Consider the following 19825-nt stretch of genomic DNA (forward strand, 5'->3'; position numbering starts at 1 on the left):
TTCCAGGCAGAACTGGTTTTTCTAAGGGGTTTCCCGGGCAAGCGTATAAAAGACTGCCCCAAACATGGCCTCAGCGCTGTTCGTCTGAGTGGCAGCCAGGGACGGTCACAGTCCATGGGTCTTACCTGCAGGCATTTATCCATCTTAGTGATAAAAGGGCTCGACACGAGAGAAGGAGAAGATACAGTACAACACTTACCCTTTGTCATCATCCGCCACTGTTCTCCTGGACGCATCATCTGCTGTATCCCGTGGTCCCGAAGGAACATCAAGGGACTCCTTTGAGCTCCTCTCCAAAGGCTTGCCATTAGCCAGAGGATTGAGGTCCCAAGCACCTGTCATCACTTTGATCTGAGAAGAAGGTTTTTTATATCTGTTTTATAGGGTTGAGTTTGGGGGTAATCACTGTATTGTCCCATTTTGCTGTTTATTCCCCTTCTTATTTGTCCCACTCTTTGTTATAAACCCTTCAACACACTTTATTTGATTTTACCTTACTGATTGACTCCTCATTATTTAGGGTGGGAGGGGTCCTCTTTGCAGGAGAAGGGGCCCTACCAGATGATAGATGCTGGACAGGGAGGCTGAACCTAGGGAGACAGAAAGCATAAGGGTCTCTTGTTTTACCACACATACACTCTCTCTCTCTCCTCCTTTGCCTTTCAGTCCTTTCCCCCTCTAACACAGGCAAGTGGACCATGAAGATGGGCCCAGTTCACGCTACCCTGGAGCCGTAGCACAGAGCCATGCCGCCGAGCTCACTGGGAACAAGGGTCTCAGGACACAGGCCCTGCCGAAGGGAAAGGCTGCAGATCAGCATGCCCAATTATTCATTTAACACAAATTCCCCATCCCTTTTTGCTGTTCATCTGTGATCCAGTCCTTATCATTCCTCATCCAGACACTTTCACTGAGTGGGGCAGTTGTAGGACTGCTGTGTATTAGCCCATGAACACAGATGTGTATTAAGAGTCTGACTATTGTGAGTAGCCTGGCCAATACAATAAAGCCAGTGTAGGATTACTAGGATTTCCTGTATGACTGTATTGATCCAAAGTAACAGGGGGCTGTGGGAAGAGCAAACTGGAAAGCAATACAATAGGGAGACCCTAGCACATTCTTGAAAGAGAGTGGGGCAAATGGTTAGCTTCCAGGATCCCGTCTCATCTCTCAAGCCTCCTTAAGAGGAGCCTGGTGATCAAAAGAGTCAGAGTTTAAAAGTCCTTTTCGGGGAAAGGGGGGGAGGGAAAGGGGGTCACTGTCAGAAGCTGTCTAGAGAGACAGGCTGACACAAAGAGAGGGACCCTGTGGAGGGAGTCTAAGCAGTAGGCCCCTCCCAAAGCCAGGGAATAGAAACCCTTTGGAAAAGCGAGCTGTGCCCACAGTCTGTTTTGTTGGTTTTAAGGTCTGTTTTCTCTCAAATACTTTTGTTCTAAATAAATGATGCTTGGCTTGGAGGAAGCTGTTTGGACACTGATTAGTACAGTCATTGCCCCAGAGGGAACAGACTTGCAGGACATATCATGCTTGCTGTGGTTGTTACTCAGAGGACTTCAACGCTGGGTGATTCTGGCTCGAGACTGATGGCCAGAAGCCTGGAGAGGATGCACCCAGAGAGATCAGGAGGGAATCGGAGATGCAGTTAGCCTGGTTCCTGGGATAACAGGATTTGATATAACAGATTTCAGGATGCGGGTCAATTGTGAGCCATCCTTTCCGACTCTTTACTCTTCATAACTTGTTGTGAGCGGTCACCTAAGTCACATGGTATTGTCTCTGCTCCCTGATTGGATTGGTGAAACTTTTGAAACAGCAGAACAACAAATAGCAAACACCAGGGTTGAACGTGAATATGGTGTGGGAGGGAAGTGCAGCCATTTTCCAAACAGTCAGGCAGATGATCTCTTGCCCACACATTAAAGCTGGACCTACAGACCCCCATGCTGTGATAGCCCTGAGCCTCCACTGAAACCCTCGCAATGCTCCTCAGCCTTGACCTAAAGCAGCTGAAACTGTCCTAATTCTAGGTTCCCACATAGCTGTGCTGACTCACCCAGTCCTTGGCCTCTCATGCTCAGTGGTGCCAGATTATACAGTGGTTTTATGATGCAGATAAATGGCCACTGAGACTAGACTGGAAGCTGCCCAACTCACTCAAAGGTTTTTCCCCTTCTGAATTTGAACCCAGGTCTCTAGAGATGATGTGTTGGTGAGTGTACACGAGCCACATGCTTGGTTCCTGGCAGGGATTGAACTGGGGACCTTGGCGGCAAAACACGAGTCTCTCCGGCATGAGCTAAAGAGCCAGACTTGAGGTGGGCTGCAACAAACTCATATCCTCTCTGGCCTGGGCACACACCACACACAGTGATGTTGGACTAGCACTGCTCCTGCTTCTTATTCCTTCTGATAGGTTGGCCTCTTAGAAACAAATACAAACCCCAGGCTGGACCAACGCAGGGCACGCTGCAAAATCTAAAGGCGCCTGTCCTGCTTACAAGGTTAAATGTGACAGCACCTGTTCCCAGGGTGGCCAGAGATATGGGGAGCTCCAGTCACAATGGAGGATAGATAGCCTGGCAGGACAATCGGGACATGAAGCCAATCACTGCTCCTGTCTCAAACGTCCAATTACTGTCCGTTCAATTCAGATTTGAAGCCAGCCAGATGGGCTATGGGAGCAGCTTTCACTCCTTCTGCCTGGACTCTGAAAGGCACATTATTCTATTTGTTAAATACTGGAATATGACCGGGGGACATAGGGGGAGAAAAATGATTGTGTGTGTCATAGACCTGCCCATTCTGTCTGTCCATGAGCTCAAGGGGCTCACACAGCCACTAAAGAGAAGGGCTGATTCTCAGGTACACTAAGGAGTCTTTACACCATGCTAGCAGAGTACAGGGTCTTCACAGCAGCAGAGCAACGTCAAGCAGCTGTAGTGTAAATAAGAGTCCGGTCCAGAATGTAACAACTAGATAAGGGATCTGGTCCTGCCAACCTTACTCGGGACAGCAGGGATGGCCCCTAAATTCAGATCCCCTTTCATATTCTTGTATGGTAGGCGGTTCCCCTCACCTGGTTACATTGTCCGGAGACAGCATCTGACCATAAAAACATCCAAGATCTAAAACTTTTCCAGATGTATGAGAAATCATTAGTGACTCCAGAATCCATTCAAAAGTCACACTCGTCCCCCTACAGAGGATTAAGATGTGATCAAAGAAATCACTTGATCCAGGCAGGTTCATCCACAAACCTCTACATTTTTTCCCAGCAGGACCCTGTCCCCATCCCTCCCATGCATCACAGGCACATGGACTCCCTCTCTCCTGCCCCCGCACCCCGCCTGACACAACAAGCAGCACTACACCCGGCAGAGTGGTGTGGGGACTTTGCGGTTCTCATCTACGACCCAGTCCTGCAGTCCTCACCCAGACCAATCTTGGCTGGAGTTTTTGCCTGACTAAAGGCTGCAGGATTTGGTCTTTGTTGCAAGGAGAGAGAACGCTCTCTTCTCCCTGCTATAACTTGGAGATAGAAAAACAGAATAAGGATCTTAGGCAAATCACTTCCCATTTCTGTGCCTCAGTTTCTCCAGCTGTAGCATGGGGATAATGATCCCCACCCCCAACTCACTGGGGTGTTGTGAGGATTAAGCAATGTTTGCACAGTGTTAGGTGTTACTACTACCCACAAATCAGAGAACGGCCAGATATGTCCCAGTGAGTCAGCCCGCCGCACAGTTCCTGATGCATTGGCAAAGCGCAGCCTGGCTCTGTGTTTGGATAAAGCACACTGTTATCCAGCTCCTTCAGAGAGCCTGATGTGCGTCAGAGGTGCAGTCTCTCCCTGCAGCTGCCTCCTCTGTGACTTTAAAGGGGGCTCTAACCTGACCTCCTCTGGGAAGATGCTCTCAAAACAAACAGACATCAGCCTACTCATGAGCTGGCAGGCAAAGAGGGCGGGTGTGTGTGGATGAGTCTGCACGCATGGATGTGTGAGGGGTAACAGCAGAAAGGGGAAGCTCTAAACTTCCCTGAAGTCAGGGGCACATTTTAAGGAAAAGGGAGGGGCTGCTTCTGTTCTAACTTGTGGCCAGTTTCATGATGTTGCCAATACATTGTACCAGTGGTGACACAAATAGCGTGCATTTGTCTTGTGCCTCTCACCTCAAAGAAACCGAACATACCTGATAATCTTCAACTAGTGTCCAGCTTCCACAGAGACATCACTTTATCCACCAACTGAAATGCAGCCACTTCTGGGATGAAACACATCAGCTGCTTAATAGCCCACAACACCTCAATGCATTTGGCTGGGGAAAGAATCCTGCTTCAGGCTGAAACTTCATGGGGAGCTTAGGAAGGAAAAGTGCAATTACCAGGCTCTGAATTTGGCCAGAAGAACAGAGGTAAAACACCCACACCCACGAACACCTTTACTTTTGCGAAAAAGTCAGGAGTTCTTTAATGAGAACCACTGGACAGGTTAACAGCCAAAAGACAGTCCCTCCGACATCGTCTTGGGGCACCAGCTCCATGCAGATTAGAAGAAAAGAGTGCCATCATCATTAGTACTGCAATGCCTTGGCGGTTCTTGGGAAGTGTCTCAGACAAGTACTGACCCATCTTGATCCTATTTAGCACGTAAGAGCTAATGGGATAACAGCAGAGCACCATTGAGGGGCTGGAAGGCACCTCAAGAGGCCATCCACTCCTTCCCCTCATGCTGAGGCAGGATTGAGTACACCTAGTCCAGCCCTGACAGGTGTTTAACCTGGTCTTAAAAACTTTCGATAACAGGGATTTCACAACCTCCATTCCAGCACTCAACGATCCTTAGAGTTAGGAAGTTTTTCCTAATATCTAACCTAAATCTCCCTTGCTGCAAACTCAGCTGATTACTTCTTGTCTGGTGGATAGCAGCTGATCACCTTCCTCTTGATAACAACCTTTTACATATTTGAAGACTGTGGTCATGTCCCCCTGCAGCCTTCTCTTCTCTAGACTAAACATGCCCACTTCCTTCAACCCTTCCTCATAGGTCATGTTTTCCAAACCTCTTATCGTTGTTGTTACTCTCCTCTGGACTCCAATTTGCTCACTTCTCTACTAAAGTGTGATGGCCAAAACTGGGCACAGTACTCCAGAGTATTCCTCACCAGTGCTGAGTGGAGCAGAACTACTATCTTACATATGACACTCCTGTTCACACATCCCAGAATGGCATTTACCTTTTTTGCAACAGCACCACACTGTTGATTCGGATTCAATTTGTGATCCGCTATAAATCCCAGATCAGTTTCTGCAGTACTGCTCCCTAGCCAGTTGTTCCCCATTTTATATTTGTGCATTGGATTTTTCCTTCCTAAGTATAGTACTTTGCATTTGTCTTTATTGAATGTCATCTTATTGATTGCAGACCAATTCTCCAATTTATCAAGATCATTTTGAATTCTAATCCTGTCTTCCACTGTGCTTGCAAGCCCTCCCAGCTTGGTATCATCCACACATTTGATAAGTGCTCTCTCCCCTCTATTATCCAAGTCATTAATGAAAATACTGAATAGGACCAGACTCAGGACAGACCCCCCCCACGGGACCCATTAGATGCAACCTCCCTGTTTGACAGTGAGTTATTGATAACTACTTTTTCAGCATGAAGTATTGCAATTGTGAATCATTTGTACACTCCTCTGGCACATGTTAAGCAGCACACAGCCCATCTCAGTATAGGAAATATGTTATTTCCACCCCCTATGGGAAAGGAGAGTCTACAGACTTTTCCCCCTTTGCGCTCTCCTATGCAAAGCCCAGATGATTCTTCTCCAATGTGCGGTCTATAATATATAGGACTGTATTTCAGGATTATATTTCAATAGTCACAGCCCGCTTCAGCCCTGAGGGACCTCAAAGACAGACACAGACTCAGAGAAATGAGTCCTCCACCCGCCTCCCTGCATGTCAAAAACAAGAAGTGAGTTCACACCACTCAGGTCTGGTGGGATGATGAGAAATGTGGATCCCAAACTTTGAGACCTACTCATTTGACAAGAGAGCACAGCACGCACAACTTTCTACAATAGGGCCATCCAAGCAAACAGTCCACTCCAGAGCCCCTGGGATCCAGCTCAACCTCTACCACAGGAGTGGGTAAACCTCACCTGAAGTCTGTGAGCTCTTTAATGGGGTCTCCTTTCTTCTTGAATACAAAGGTTCAGTCCATAGAGTCTACAAGCCCTGGCATAAAATTAGGTTCAAGCTTGCATCTCCAAGTGAAAGATGAGAGTGGCTGCAATTCTGTTGCTTTATAACGGTTCTTGGGTTCCTGACACACTGTCCATGTTGCTCTTGGCTCGGCAGCTCCAATGGCTGCACAGCTTGGAATTCCCCTGAATCGTTTCTAACACAAACCAGCAGCTCTGTTTATGTTCACTCCCCTCTTTTCCTTCCATCGTTTGCAAACATGGCATTCATTTTGCAGGGGCTTTTCCACTGCTGTGCCTCCTGGGTCTAGCTCCAAGACCTTGGCTGATGCGCCATCTGGTGTTCATACAAACAAATGCAATGAAGCAGAGGTTAGAGTTGGAGGTACACTCCTCAGAGTGGCTTAAAACACTCTTTGGCCTATACACAATTTTTGTACAGCTGGAACTATTTTGGATAAGGATGTGATTTTTTTACACCAATATAATTACACTGGTACAACCCCTGGCATGGGCAGTTATACCGGGAAGCAGGTGCCTTATACCAGAATCGCTATTCCCCTTCCCATACAGAAATAGCTATACCAGTGTCACAGTTTGGTGCAACTGCACCTGTATTTCCTCTCCGTGGGCCAGCAAGGGCACCCACTCCAGGCTCCCAGCTGTTGCTGCTGTTGAGTTGAGGTACACCCCCCTCTCCCCCTTGTGAACAGTTCCCTGCTTTCACTGTGTATTTTCCAGCACAAGGACACCTGCTTGCTTCATCTTCAGAGATGGTTAACAGGTTTACTGTAACCTTTGCTACAGATATAACTTACCAGCCAGCACTTTCTATACAAGCCTGCTTTATTCTTAAGGTGAAGAGCACCACAGAGAAAACAGATTGAAAACAATGAAAGAACCTACACGCATGCCCAGAAGTTTACCAGAGATCACCCCAACCCTAACATGGATTCTGACAGGAACTGTCCTTTAAACCCCCACCCAAGGAGGATTCCTTGTGGTTACCAGCTCACCACAGCTTCAACTCAGAACAAGCACCCAGGCTTCTGAGGCCTCAGTAGGCCGATTAGGGCCCTCTGTGGACCAGGGGTCCTGTCTGTTTGCTGGAGCAGGAAGAAGGCCATCAGCCTGTTTAAAACCGGGCTATTTATCCAAAAAACTTTTTCTTTGTCTGTTGGCCCCTGGAGAATCCAGTTGGAACCAGTATATGCACATCTCTCCTGGGGGATGGCTTCAAAGGGTTGATAACAGAGGAAGTACATTAGCATCTAGAGAAGGTACATACAATGCCACAATAATACTCACTTAATTGCATTTTTAATATAATATACCCCAAAGATATTAACCCTAATTCAATAAGGTTTAATTTAATTCAATAAAGTTTCTTAATTCCATAAGATTTGTTCAGGATACTGCAGGGAATTGTCAGCCTGTCACAACCAGTATAAACGCCTGTATGTCGATATCACTGCCTCTGTGTGTAGACGAGCCCTGAGATGAGCTATAGCCCGATCCTCTCTACTGCCTTGCAACATGTGCACTCATTGACATACCCATGCAAAGTGGGTGTGCAGTGCAACCATCCTGAATTGGCAGCATTTCACAGCCACTTCACACTCACTTTGCACAGGTATAAATTACACCTCCAAGTGCAGGGCAGCAGAGAATGAGGCCTGGGGTGTGAAAAATGATCAGATGGATTTTCTCTCATTGAGCTTTGCCTGCTAATGAGTGGGAAAGTTCCTTTTCGAGCTCTTCTCCTGACAATGATATTAACTATGCCCTTTTGGATCTTAACTTTGTTATTAAGCTGAGGACCATGTGGTGCACTAGTTAAAGCTGGAAATTTGGAAACAGGACTTCTGTGCTAAAAACACTTGTCTACCTCAGAGGTACACCGGGAGGATGAGCTGATAAGTGTTGTGTAAAGTTCTATGGATGAGAGGCACTCTGAAAGTGGAATCTTGAATCTCTTTTTCATGTCTTTTTCCCCCCTGCAAACTGATGTAGAAGCTTGTAGCTGATCTGCAATATAATAAACAATAATACAGAGCTTTTACATAGCACTTTTCATCAGTAGATCTCAAAGCATTTACAAAGGAGGTCAGTATCATTATTTCCATTTTACAGATGGGGAAATTGAGGGCTCATGACCATAGAGTGACCTGTCTGAGGTCATCCAGAAAGCCAGTGGCAGAGTCAGGAACAGAACCCAGGTCTCATGGGTACCAATCCAGGGCTCGGCCAACTAGGCCATGCTGCTTGTCCCATAGTTATGTGTGGATGAATAAAGGCAAAGTAACAAACTTTTGATTGTAAGCTCTTTGGGGTAGAGCTTGTCTCTTACTGTGTATTTGTACAGCACTTAGCCCAATGGAGCCCCAGTCTTGAATGGCGCCTCTGGCCATTACTGTAATAAAATAAATAATAAAGCACCTCTATTACCCTTTCTCTCCATACAACTTTAATAACTATATGGACCCAGTCTAGCCTCCCTAACTGCCGTCCATTTTCACCTCCAACCCCGCTTGTAAGTCAGTGGGACTGAGGAGCACATATCAGTTAAACACCGATTACTATATGCTCGTATCATTGATAAAAATATTTTCAGCTTAATCAAATTGTACTCCCTTGAGGAGGCAGGGGGCACAGTTTAAAGGCCAGGGCTCTGATTCTTCAGAGCCCTGCACCTTGTTTATTCATTTACACCAGTGCAAAGTGAGTGTATCATGCTATTACAGGAGAATGGTAGCACATGCACTGCTTTTGTGACTATACAAGGGAGCACAGTAATGGAGAATTAGATCAAACTAGGCCACGTTCCATTGTATCTAAAACAACTCTTACCTTGTTTCACCAATAGAGCCTAGAGGCCTGTGACTGGGAAAAAGATATATTTCTTAGGAGGTCGAGCACGAAGGAGATGAGGTCTCACCAAATATGTATGTTAAATGCTCACTCTTCCATGGAAGACTAGATGCCACTTTAAACTGTGGGACAGAACACAAGTACAGAGGAGAAGCTTGCTGCAGTCTGAGTCATATGCGTTTGGGTCTCACATTGCTGTGGCTGGAGGTTCTCCCCCCAGGACAAGATTCTGAACTCCCCTTTCAAATGTGTTAATTGGAAACTTGGAGATGTGCAAAAGAAGGGGAGCTGACCAGGGTGCTGAAGGACAGTATTAATCCAAACCCATCACCCCAAGTGCTGAAAGGTGCTCGTTGGCCAATGGAGTTCCAGCTGAGTGTGGTTGAAAGAAGTGGAGTTTGATAATTATTTGACAATTCAAACATTAACAGATCCAACACATGGACCCTGGTTTGTATCGGTCAGCAGGAGCACAGATAACAGGGAGTTTGGGCTAAGTTATAAACCAGTTAGAGCACTGGAATACACTAGTTAATCAATATACAAAGCATTCCGGGACTATGAACATTGGGGCTACTCAATAAAAACTTCCAGATAATCAATGAGATTTCTTGGAGAAAATCACAGGCACAAGCCTGAAAGATTCCTGTTGACTACAGTGCGTTATGGATCTGGTCCTTGGAAAAGAAAGCTTAAAACTCCGGCTTGCTATTTTTTTTTTCATATCCACCCTTAGTTTTCTGGTTATTTTTTGGTGCCATTACCCTCACACACTCCTGCCTGTTAATTGTTTCTCCAGGACACAGGCACCATGCCTACTTATCCACCCATGTTGCAGTGAACACTCCTCTCCAAGTTCCTGGCAGTGTCCTTTTCGGCAATGATGATAACCAGTTCTTATAGAGTGATTTTCATCCAGAGGTCTCAAAGTACTTTACCAAGAGGTCAGCATCATTATCCCCTGAGACAGGCAAATTGACTTGCCCAAGATCACACAGTAGAGCAGTGGCAGAGCCAGGAACACAAGCTGGATCTTGGGGGCTTGAACCAGGTCTCCACTAGGCCAGCCTGCCCCCCACAGGTTTTTCTGTCTGCCTCTTGTTGCCTTGATTCTCAGAGCACCTAGCACCCATCACATCAGTACAGGAAATCAAAGAAATGGCTGTACCCATCTTCCCCTTGTTGGCTCAGGTCTCCATTTTGTATGTCTTCCCCTTCCTATCCCCCTCCTCCTTTTTATCCTCTCAACATTTCTATTTCTCCCCTTGGTCTGTTGCATCTCTCTTCCTCCTGCTCTTATCTCTCTTCTCTCCTTTTCTACTGATCTTCTCCCTGACCGTCAGTCCCTACAGGAGAGTAAAAAGGCTATGCCACAGGGTGCACCACTCACTGCTTCTCTGGCAGCTCCTCCTGGTCACTCTGGGGATTAGCTCTCGAGGTCACACCCCTTTCCGTGGTTGCACGCTGTCACACCGTCTCAGGTCTGCAGCTCCTCTCTCACTCCAAGAACTATAGCATCCTCTTCATGATTCAGCCCTCTGGCCAGGTCACTCAGCATTCCCCCCTTACACGGTACAGTCCCCCAGAGTCTCTGTCACTCCCCATAGTGACCCAGCCAGTCTTCCAGTTCACTGCCCCTCCAGTGCCACTTCCCCCATGGTGGGTAGGGAAACCCAGGCCTGCCATCTATTCCAGGTTCCAGTCCAAGGACCCTCCATCTGGCAGTTCTGGGCTTTACTCTTCCAACCCTCACTGGTCTTTCTCTGGACTGTTTCCTACCTTTCCTGGTTCTCACTTGCTGGGATATACCAACTCCAAACACTCCTCCCTTTTCCCAGGGAGTGACTGCCCCTTTCCCAGCAGCCCCTGTCTGTTGCCAGTTTCCTGGTCGTATAAGCCCCACCTATTCCTGCACAGCTGAACCTGCTTGCAATCAAGTCCCTGCTCCCTGGCTCTTCCTCCAGGGCAACCTGTGGAGTTACTAGGCCTGTATGACTAGCTTAGCCCCTTCGAGTCCTATGTGGGATGGACACCCCATTGCAGGCAACCATCCCCAGCCATCAGCCGGTGAAAGGGAGACACCAAATATTTAACACAAGTCTTGACTGGTAAAGCTGGCTGGAATTTTTCCAACAAAAAGCTTTTTTAATTGAAAAATCAGATTTAGTCAAAACCAAGAGTAATCACTTCTGTCAGTAATATTGTGGCGGAGGGGTTGTTGAAAAAAAATCAGCATTTTACAAAACCTGAAATTTTTCCACAGGGGAAAAATCATTTTCCAACCATCTTTACTGGTCATTGCAGAGGAAATGATTTCAAATGTTTGCCCAGAGGACGAGTTTGTTTCTGGTTTTCGAGCCTACACACGTCCTGTTCCTGATCTGGGACTTTGCATATCCTCTCCAGTTGACCAAGCCATGCAGGGCATGGAGACTGCAGCTGCTCAGAACGACCCTGAGACACCTTGCCGGGGCCGCGCTGTCAAGGGAACCTGCTCTGTAGAGGGCTTCACTTTAAAAAGGAACAAGATGCTCTCCCCCCGGTATCTGCTGGCGAAAGGTTCAGTCCTGCAAGGTGCTGAGCGCCCTCCACTCCTGCAGAAGTCAGTGGGATTCAAGGAGCTCAGCACCTCATGGGATCAAGCTGCAAACGTGCAGGGTCTTGAGGGCCTGCTATGCCCAGTGAGGCATGAGCCCACAGTGTGGCAGTAGACACACTAACAGTTCCCTCTAGAAATCTCGAGGCTGGGATCCTGTTCAGCTGCTGCACGAGAGCATGAAGGAGTGGGTCGAAGAAGCTCGCCACCCCCCACACACACTCCCCAACAGGGACATAACCCGGCTCAGGATGGGACTTTCCTCTTAGGCTAACACCAAATATAATAATGTGATGATGACTCAACTCTTGTTATTGCATCAGTGGCTTACCCAGGCTAATGGGAACTAGCCTCCAGCTCTCAGAACAGCCTGAGATTGCAGAAACACATCAGGAAGTCACATTCTGATGCTTTCCCCTTTGCTTTCACCGAGCCAGGCTGTCATTCAACTCCTGCCATGAAGCTTCTGAACGTGGCTGGATTCTTCGCTCTGGCACCCACTTTGGTGCCAGCTCTGGAGCCCATCACCACCTCACTTGCTTTCTGTGGGGCAGCTGTCATGTGGCAGCTCTTCTCCCCTGCCTCCTGGCTCAAGTGCCGCTTCCTGGAGTGCTGCAACATGAAGGACACCCTGGACATCCCAGGTAATAGCAGCAGAAAGTGATGACGTGGGCGGAGGAATCCGAGGGACCTGCCGACCTCAGGAATGCTATTGCATTCTGGGTGAAGGGATTCTAACAGGGGCAGTGCAGGCTGCCTTCTCATGACCACCCTCCCCCAGCCGCGCTGGCCATGCCCCTCCTCCCATGCCACAGGTCTTTGCTGGCAGAGAAGAAGTTGCAGACACCTCATGTCACAACAACTTCTCCTTTGATGGACTTTTCCCTTGCCAGGAATCCCCTGCTTTATGCTGGCATAATCCAGGAGTGAATTGAAGGCCGTGAGCTAAGTAATCCTCCCAATGCCCCTGCTTCCAGCTGAGCACCCAAACACTTCACAACCAGGAGTGGCAGAAACTTCCTAAAAGTGTGTGTGTGTGGGTGGGGAGGCAGCGGTGCATGAAACGTGGCCCCCCCATGCCACCCTTTTCCCCTGATGCCCCGTCCCTTCCTGCACCTCCTCTCCCCCCAAGACTTCGCCCCCCCCGCTTGCTCCTCTCCACCCCCTCGACCCTGTCACTTGTAAAAAGTGGTGGGGCCATGGCCCCCCTGGGCAGGGCCCCGCGTCACTGGTGAGAATGTTGGATGCATGAGTCAGGGCTAGAGGTCGGATAACAGCTCAGGACTGCTAGGTTCAGAGTCCCAGGCTTTCTCCACTAGCTCACCCTGCCTCTGAGCCCTGCAGTCTCTCCGTTTCATTTCTGTGAAGCAAGCAGCCTCCGCAGTGAAAGAGGAAGTTGAACAGCAGCTCTCGCCCTGCCTTCAGGACATTAGTGCCGAGAAGTGGAAACTGAAATGATCAATAAATGGCCTGTTGGAAACTTTCCATAAACCATGAGCCTCCCAGCCTAGGAAATCCCCTTTCTTGTGTTTTCAGCACCAGTAACACTGGGCCTTTAATTAACCCTTTCCCTGCAGGACTATAATGCAGATTCTGAGCCAGATCCTTTGCTGGTGAAAACTAGCATAGCTCCATTTACTTCAAGGTACACAGATTTCCTCCAGCCCTCCGCCTATAGGCAGTGTACCTTGAAGTGCTTTTTGCCACTGAAATGTCAGCTCTTCTTTGAGAACGGGGGGAGCAAGGGAGACATGTCTTACCTCACTTATTAGGTACCTTATGTGCCACCAAGATGGTTAAAGAGGATCCAGGAATTTCAACAAACATGTCCCCCTAGAACCACAGGATCACATCCCAGGGCCATGTATGAGGCACCAGCTACAGTGATATTCCTATTGGGAGTCTCCAGGTATCCCATGCAAGCTGCTTGGCTCCCATGAACAGTCACTGAGGACCAAATACAGGGTGCAGCTCAGTGCCTACAGCTCCCATTATACAGGGAAATGGCCCCACAATAATACTAACTGGGAATGTTTTCCCCATCTGTGGCTCAGGAGTAGCATGTGGATGGAGGGTCAATGAAGTGCTTCCTGATGCTGACCTCCCATCATGCCTCCAGCCCTGCAGATGGTTTTGGAACAGAAAGTATTTGGGCAGCACCTAGCCACCCAGGTGGTTCTGAAAGCACTGAGTGCACACTCCAGAGACAAACAGCCCAGGAAGCCCCTGGTGATGTCCTTCCATGGCTGGACTGGCACTGGCAAGTCCTTTGTCAGCAAGATCATTGCACGGAACCTGTACCAGAGTCATGAAGCAAGAAGGAGCTTCGTCCATCAGTTTGACGCAGTGTTGCATTTTCCACACGCTGAACATATAAAGCAGTATAAGGTACTTCCTTTGTGACTCTACTTCTTAATGGGGTGGATAGGTCAGGAATCCTGCATGCAGATCACATACGGGGCTGTACGTGCCCAGGGAATTTCAACATCGCTGTTCCCCATCCTGGACATCACCAGACAGTGCAGAGAGGAGTGAAAAATGATACAAAGTTCACCAAATTTGTTGAACCTCTCCAAACACTTGGGTTGGTTCAATGTTTGAACCGAGGTTCAAGACAGTTCTTGCTTTAGGCACACAGTTTGCCCCAAATTTATTACTGCAGGTCCTACATAAACAGTGCACTCTTTTAGAGGATTTAGACATTCATCACTAGATTATAACATTTAGGAAGTAGGTCAAATTTGAGACCTATTCTATCCGACTATATCCTGTCAGCGAACAACAGCCCAAGGAATCTATAGGACTCATATACAGAGACAGAATTTACCACATCACATCAGATTATTGGTCCATCTTTTCAGTATTTCTGCCTCTCTCCCCCCAGCCCTATTCAACGAAAGCTCCCATTGACTTTAATGAGTTCAGGATTAGACCCTCTGGCAACGGTTAATACCTAATGTCTCATGGAAGTCAATATCCAGTATGCATCTGATGAAGTGAGCTGTAGCTCACGAAAGCTTATGCTCAAATAAATTGGTTAGTCTCTAAGGTGCCACAAGTACTCCTTTTCTTTTTGCGAATACAGACTAACACGGCTGTTACTCTGAAACCTGAAATATCCAGACAAATTCCTTGCCGACACACATGTAGGTACTGAGAGTCTGATCCTGCTCCCATTGAAGTCAATGAGAGACTCTTAACACATGAAATTTGATTACCTTTACGTATCGTTGGCATTACATTAATAGTACCTCCAAGATAGAGTACCGGTGGAATCCCCCACAAAAAAATAATCCAGCTCCAATCTTGATTTCCAGCTCCCCTTGCTCACCGACCCTCTTGCCCATCCCCACAGGAGCAGCTGCAGAACTGGATTCGAGGGAATGTCAGTGTCTGTCCGAGGTCGCTTTTTATTTTCTCAGAAATGGACCAGATGCCGCATGGCCTGATTGACTCCATCATGCCGTACCTCAGTCATCGCGAGGCTATCAATGGCATCTACTATGGCAAGGCCATCTTCCTCTTCCTGAAGTAAGGAAATCCAATGGTTAGTGAGTAACTGTGACCCGACAGAGTCAGCAAGGGCAAAGGGAGAAGCAGGTGCTAATAGGCTTTCACCAGGCTACAGTTTGATTGCACGGGTTCAGGTACCTTGCTGTACACTCTCTCCTTGGTCACCAAGAAGAGTCTGTCCATATGTGATAACTGAACCTGTCCTACCCTCATGTCAGCCAGAAGAACTTATACCTCTACAATTATTCAGCGTGACAGGATCTCCTTCCTTCAGGACTGGTACAAATGTTACTGTTAGCCACTCCGGTACCTTCTCTTTCTCCAATACCATCTTTTATATTTTTCCTAATGCTTTGACAGCACTTGTCCCACCAGATTTTAGCAGCTCAGCTTTATATTGTCTATTCCTGCAGCTTTCCCATTTGTAACTGCTTCACTGCTCTTTCCAGTTCTTCTTCTGATGAATACATATAGAAAGATACATATTGAGAGTCCATAATATTGAACAGAATTCGTAAGTTGTGCATAGATTCCCCAAGTCATACTCACCCACTTAGGGTTCCTTCCATGCATGGATCTAGGGGGCACAGTCTGGCCCTTTGTGTTGTTCCTGAGATACTACTTTGCTGAGGGTCATTCTGATGATCCAGTTCATTTCTCTCCTAACAGTAACGCAGGAGGGGATAAGATAACAGAGGTGGCGCTCGATCATTGGAGGAGGCAGAAGGGAAGAGAAGAAATTCCCCTGACAGACCTGCAGTCTATGCTATCCGCTGAGATTTTCAATAACAGGAACAGTGAGTACTTCTGAGCTTGTGAGGTCCATGGGATCCCATGTATATTATCCAGCCCCAGTTCTCTGTGGAATGAGCCATGCAGTACTGATATGTAGCAATATATTCCTGCAACATAATTATTTTAAAGAACTCAACTGTAAACCTCCCCACATAGGTAAAATAGTGTTTGTAGAGTGTTTTCAGATCCCCAGATAGCAGGCTTTGTAGAAGAACAAAACATTGTGGTGACATGTGGTTATTCCAGCTATGCATGGACAGACATCTCTCTCTCTCTTTCCCTCCCACTCCTCCATCCCCAGGTGGTTTTTGGAATAGCAAGCTGATCCAGAAGAACCTGGTGGATTATTTCATCCCTTTCTTGCCCCTGGAATATAAACATGTGAAAAAGTGCATCCAAGAGGAGCTGCACTACCAAAGGCACCAAGAAGATGAAGACCTCATCATAAAGATTGCCTTAGCAATGTCCGACTATCCCAATGAAGACAGAATCTACTCTAGCAAAGGTTGCAAAACTGTGGCCTCAAAGGTGAACCTGGATACCTAGAAGGGCCAAGTGCTCAAGGACAAGGAGGAAGAGAAAGCAAGTCTCTTTTTCCTTCTCCCACCAGTATCTTCTCAAACTGTAAGCTTGTTGGGGCAGGAAACTGCCCTTTAATATATCTAAGCCTGTGGCACACTGTTACTGGAGAGAAAAGATAACTTCCTCATCTCAGCATAATACAGTACATCCTTTCCCTACCTTCCAAACATGCTGCTGTAAGTAAAATAAAATTAATATGGTATTTATTCTTAATTATCTCTCTGGATTCTTGACAAACCTCCCCTATCAAGATCAAAAGGAGGCAGTACAGAGTAGGCAGGGCAGATATGCCTGCCTTGTTTTTCCAGGGATATGAACAAAGGAAAAACAAAAGCAACAGAAGAAAAGGGACCCAATATAAAGAACTACTGACTCAGGTTTGCTTGCCCACTTAATTCCTCATCAGTCTCTATTAATGATGGTTGTGTGAGCTTTTGATTTTAACAGCAAATCTAGAAAACTCTGGTTATGGACAGAGGTTTGCTAGAGAATAGGCCAGAGGTGCTATGGTTTAGAATGATGCTCTAAAAAGCTTGGAGCTCAAATAAGCCCCCCCCACACTTCTAAGCATTTTTTAAATCTTCCCTAACATTTTATTACAATATTTTTAAGGATCCTGTCAGGGAGATTCTTGGGGCAGGATAAGGGAGGGGAAGAAGATGAGTTTCTTGATCTCTGCCAAAATACCCATCAACTTAGATCCTTAAACGTACACGCACCAATTATACAGAGTGTTTCCTTGCTGCAATTCACTCTGATGGTATAATGAAGATACCTTAGTCAGTTATGCTTTTGGTGCAAGTCAGTTTAATTTTCTAGCCTCTTCTTGCAATGTTTTGGTTACAAACACACTAGGGGAATGTTTGAATACCAACAATAAACCCTTTTTTATACTGAGTCAAACAAATCATGAAAGGTTTCTGTCAGTGTCAGGTTTTGGTTTTTTTTTACACCACCTACATTTTTGCCCTGGATTAATACTTGATCATTTCCTTGTAACTCCTCCCTGACAAAGCACCAACGAAGTATTTTTAGCACAAGAAATATGACTCTGATGGAACTGAAAAGAATGCAAGACAAAAAAGCAAACACCGAGTGTGACGAAGTGGGAATGTTCTTAATGTTTTCTCTGAATACTATGTGGGTGCCTCAGTTTCCCCTATGCATTTCTTAAGTATCTAGGTGGTGAGATAAGGGTGTGTGATTGTTGCAGAGCCTTAGAGGATCAGTGTGATGCTTTCTGCACATAGAATGGCTGACACCCTGTCTCCTGGCAACTGGTGGCCTGGGGCCCTCCCCTGAAAGTGCCAACTGAAGGTGTTGGAGAACAAAAAGATCAGGTGGCCTCCTGGCCCAGGAAAGAGACAAAAGCCAGAGGAGGGGCTGGAGAGTTTCAGTTTGGAGCTGGCTGGGGAAAGAGCGGGAGGCCCAGACCTGGGATCTGGCCTTCCTGCCCCCAAGATGGACCTGACTTAGAGGTCCTGTTTCTCTACCTACAAGCTCTGTTTCAAACTGTGTTCCTATTATCTAATAAACCTTCTGTTTTACTGGCTGGCTGAGAGTCACATCTGACTGTGAAAATGGGGTGCAGGGCCCACTGGCTTCCCCAGGAGCCACGCCTGTGCGGACTTGCTGTGGGAAGTGCATGGTGTGAGAAGGGGATACTGAATGCTCCGACGTCAGACCCAGGAAGGTCGAAGCTGTGTAAGCTTCTTGCCCTGGAGACAGTATGCTCACAGAGAGGAGGCATGCTCCCCCAGAGTCCTGACTGGCTTCGTATGGAGTAGTTCCAGAGCATTGCCCCGTGACTCTGTGACACCGAGGTTACTTAAAGACTTGTCTGCCGAGAGGAAATGTACAGCTGAAAAATGCAGAAGCCGCTTAATTTGGACAGTTTGACACCCATTAAAACTTGCAGAAATAAAACTGAGGAAGCAAAAATACAAAATGAAACTTGCTTAGTAAAGGGGAGCAAATGGAAAGCCTGATTCTAATCTCACACCCTTTTACACTCCACTGATTTAAATGGAGTTACTTGTGATTTACACCAATGTGAATTTCCAATTAAGCCAAGGGGAGTCTTTTTGCTGATTTCAGTTGGACTTGGATCTAGCTAAATGAGATCAGAATGAGCCCCAGAGTTCTTAAACATACACCAAAGGTGACTGGGGCTAGTGATCTGGGCACAATAGTGACTCATCTTCACTTCTGCTGAAATCCTCATCCATGCTTCCATCTTCACTTGCCTTGTCTATTATAACGCTCTTTTCTATTGTCTTTCAAGAGGTCAGTTCGCCAGTTGCCACCTGCTTTCTTAAATGTACAAAGAAACACAATGATGTCATCCTCATCCTCAAACAACTATACTTGCAACTGCTGGAATTTTAAAATGAAATTTTCCCTCTGGCTCTTTTGTCTTGGTGGTTGTAGGATTTAGTGCAGTTTGGGAAGTCCTTTGTGTATTTACCCGTGGCTGGCTCACTGTTTACTCTCTTTTGTAATAGTCTGCAATGATTTACCTCTCCCATCTGTGGGTGTTGGCACGGGGCACTCTGCTGCTGCTGCGGACGTGTAGCTTTCAAACTGTAATGGTAAACAAATAAGAGAGAAGCACGGTTCAGACAGGTTCAAACTATTCCTGTGCATGGTGAGGAAAGGTATCCGCGCTGACACTTTACATGAAAAGGAAGGTATCTTCTGGGCTGTGATAGACACATCATGCGGGAGAATGCCTGTGGGATCGGAGAAAGGGTGCAACTCTGCCACCTGCAGAGCTCGTTCCATGGGAGCCTTTGTGGGAGAACGGGGATTGTGATGAGAACATTTCACTCTGACGTCATCGTGTTGCACCATGAGGTGAGAACAGGCAGGCTGGCTGGCGTCACAGCCGGGGGGCGGGGGGAACGACACACAGGCTTTTCAGCTGGTCTCCTGCGCCCCAAGGGGATGCTGCGTCGCAACCTGTGGTGGCACCAGCACCCCCAGAGCTGTGAGGGAAACAGGCTGTAATACACACCCCCCTTCCAGGGAGGATGGGAAACAATCAGGGGAAACCAGGCTCCTCAATGGAGCCAGAAGCCAGCGCACCGCCTCACCTAGGCTTGGTCTGGGCAGAACATACGTCCCTGCCCCTATCCCTGACCCCCCCACCCCCTTCCAAGCCGTTGCCTGCATCCGCCCCTCACAAAGATGGCAGGAGGAAGCGTGTGCGCGCGGGGCGGAAGTAGCTGTCGCCCGAACGCTCCCTCCCGCGCTTTTCCAG

The 19825-nt window shown here is 47.3% G+C and overlaps 1 protein-coding gene and 3 long non-coding RNA genes across 4 annotated transcripts; 1 reads left to right on the forward strand and 3 right to left on the reverse strand.

The window, feature by feature from the left end:
• Nucleotides 1-285: 285 nt before the first annotated feature.
• LOC311531898 lies at nt 286-4312 on the reverse strand. The gene is made up of 3 exons (XR_014714303.1): nt 4191-4312; nt 494-590; nt 286-351 (listed from the first exon to the last, which is right to left on the reverse strand). It is a non-coding gene; the product is annotated as an uncharacterized lncRNA (long non-coding RNA).
• A 180-nt stretch (nt 4313-4492) lies between these two features.
• LOC311532224 lies at nt 4493-19413 on the reverse strand. Its single transcript, XR_014714352.1, has 5 exons — nt 19242-19413; nt 19083-19146; nt 9057-9199; nt 8095-8234; nt 4493-6543 (listed from the first exon to the last, which is right to left on the reverse strand). It is a non-coding gene; the product is annotated as an uncharacterized lncRNA (long non-coding RNA).
• On the forward strand, nt 12114-19075 carry LOC311532223 (torsin-1A-like). The gene is made up of 5 exons (XM_084650505.1): nt 12114-12317; nt 13793-14061; nt 15029-15204; nt 15856-15983; nt 16283-19075. The coding sequence occupies exons 1-5, from the start codon at nt 12131-12133 to the stop codon at nt 16525-16527; spliced, it is 1005 nt and encodes a 334-aa protein (XP_084506631.1). The 5' UTR covers nt 12114-12130; the 3' UTR covers nt 16528-19075.
• Nucleotides 14292-15823, reverse strand: LOC311532225. Its single transcript, XR_014714353.1, has 2 exons — nt 15736-15823; nt 14292-15199 (listed from the first exon to the last, which is right to left on the reverse strand). It is a non-coding gene; the product is annotated as an uncharacterized lncRNA (long non-coding RNA).
• Nucleotides 19414-19825: the final 412 nt, after the last annotated feature.

Source organism: Lepidochelys olivacea (assembly GCF_965140295.1).
Source record: "Lepidochelys olivacea isolate rLepOli2 genome assembly, chromosome: 16".
NCBI classification, from domain to species: Eukaryota; Metazoa; Chordata; order Testudines; family Cheloniidae; genus Lepidochelys; species Lepidochelys olivacea.

Excerpts from the sequence above, each read along its gene's own strand:
- LOC311532223 (XM_084650505.1), top strand. The coding sequence starts at position 12,131 with ATGAAGCTTCTGAACGTGGCTGGATTCTTCGCTCTGGCACCCACTTTG. Across the intron at positions 12,318-13,792 it reads GGACACCCTGGACATCCCAG|CCCTGCAGATGGTTTTGGAA; the intron begins GTAATAGCAGCA and ends TCATGCCTCCAG. Across the intron at positions 15,205-15,855 it reads GCCATCTTCCTCTTCCTGAA|TAACGCAGGAGGGGATAAGA; the intron begins GTAAGGAAATCC and ends CTCTCCTAACAG.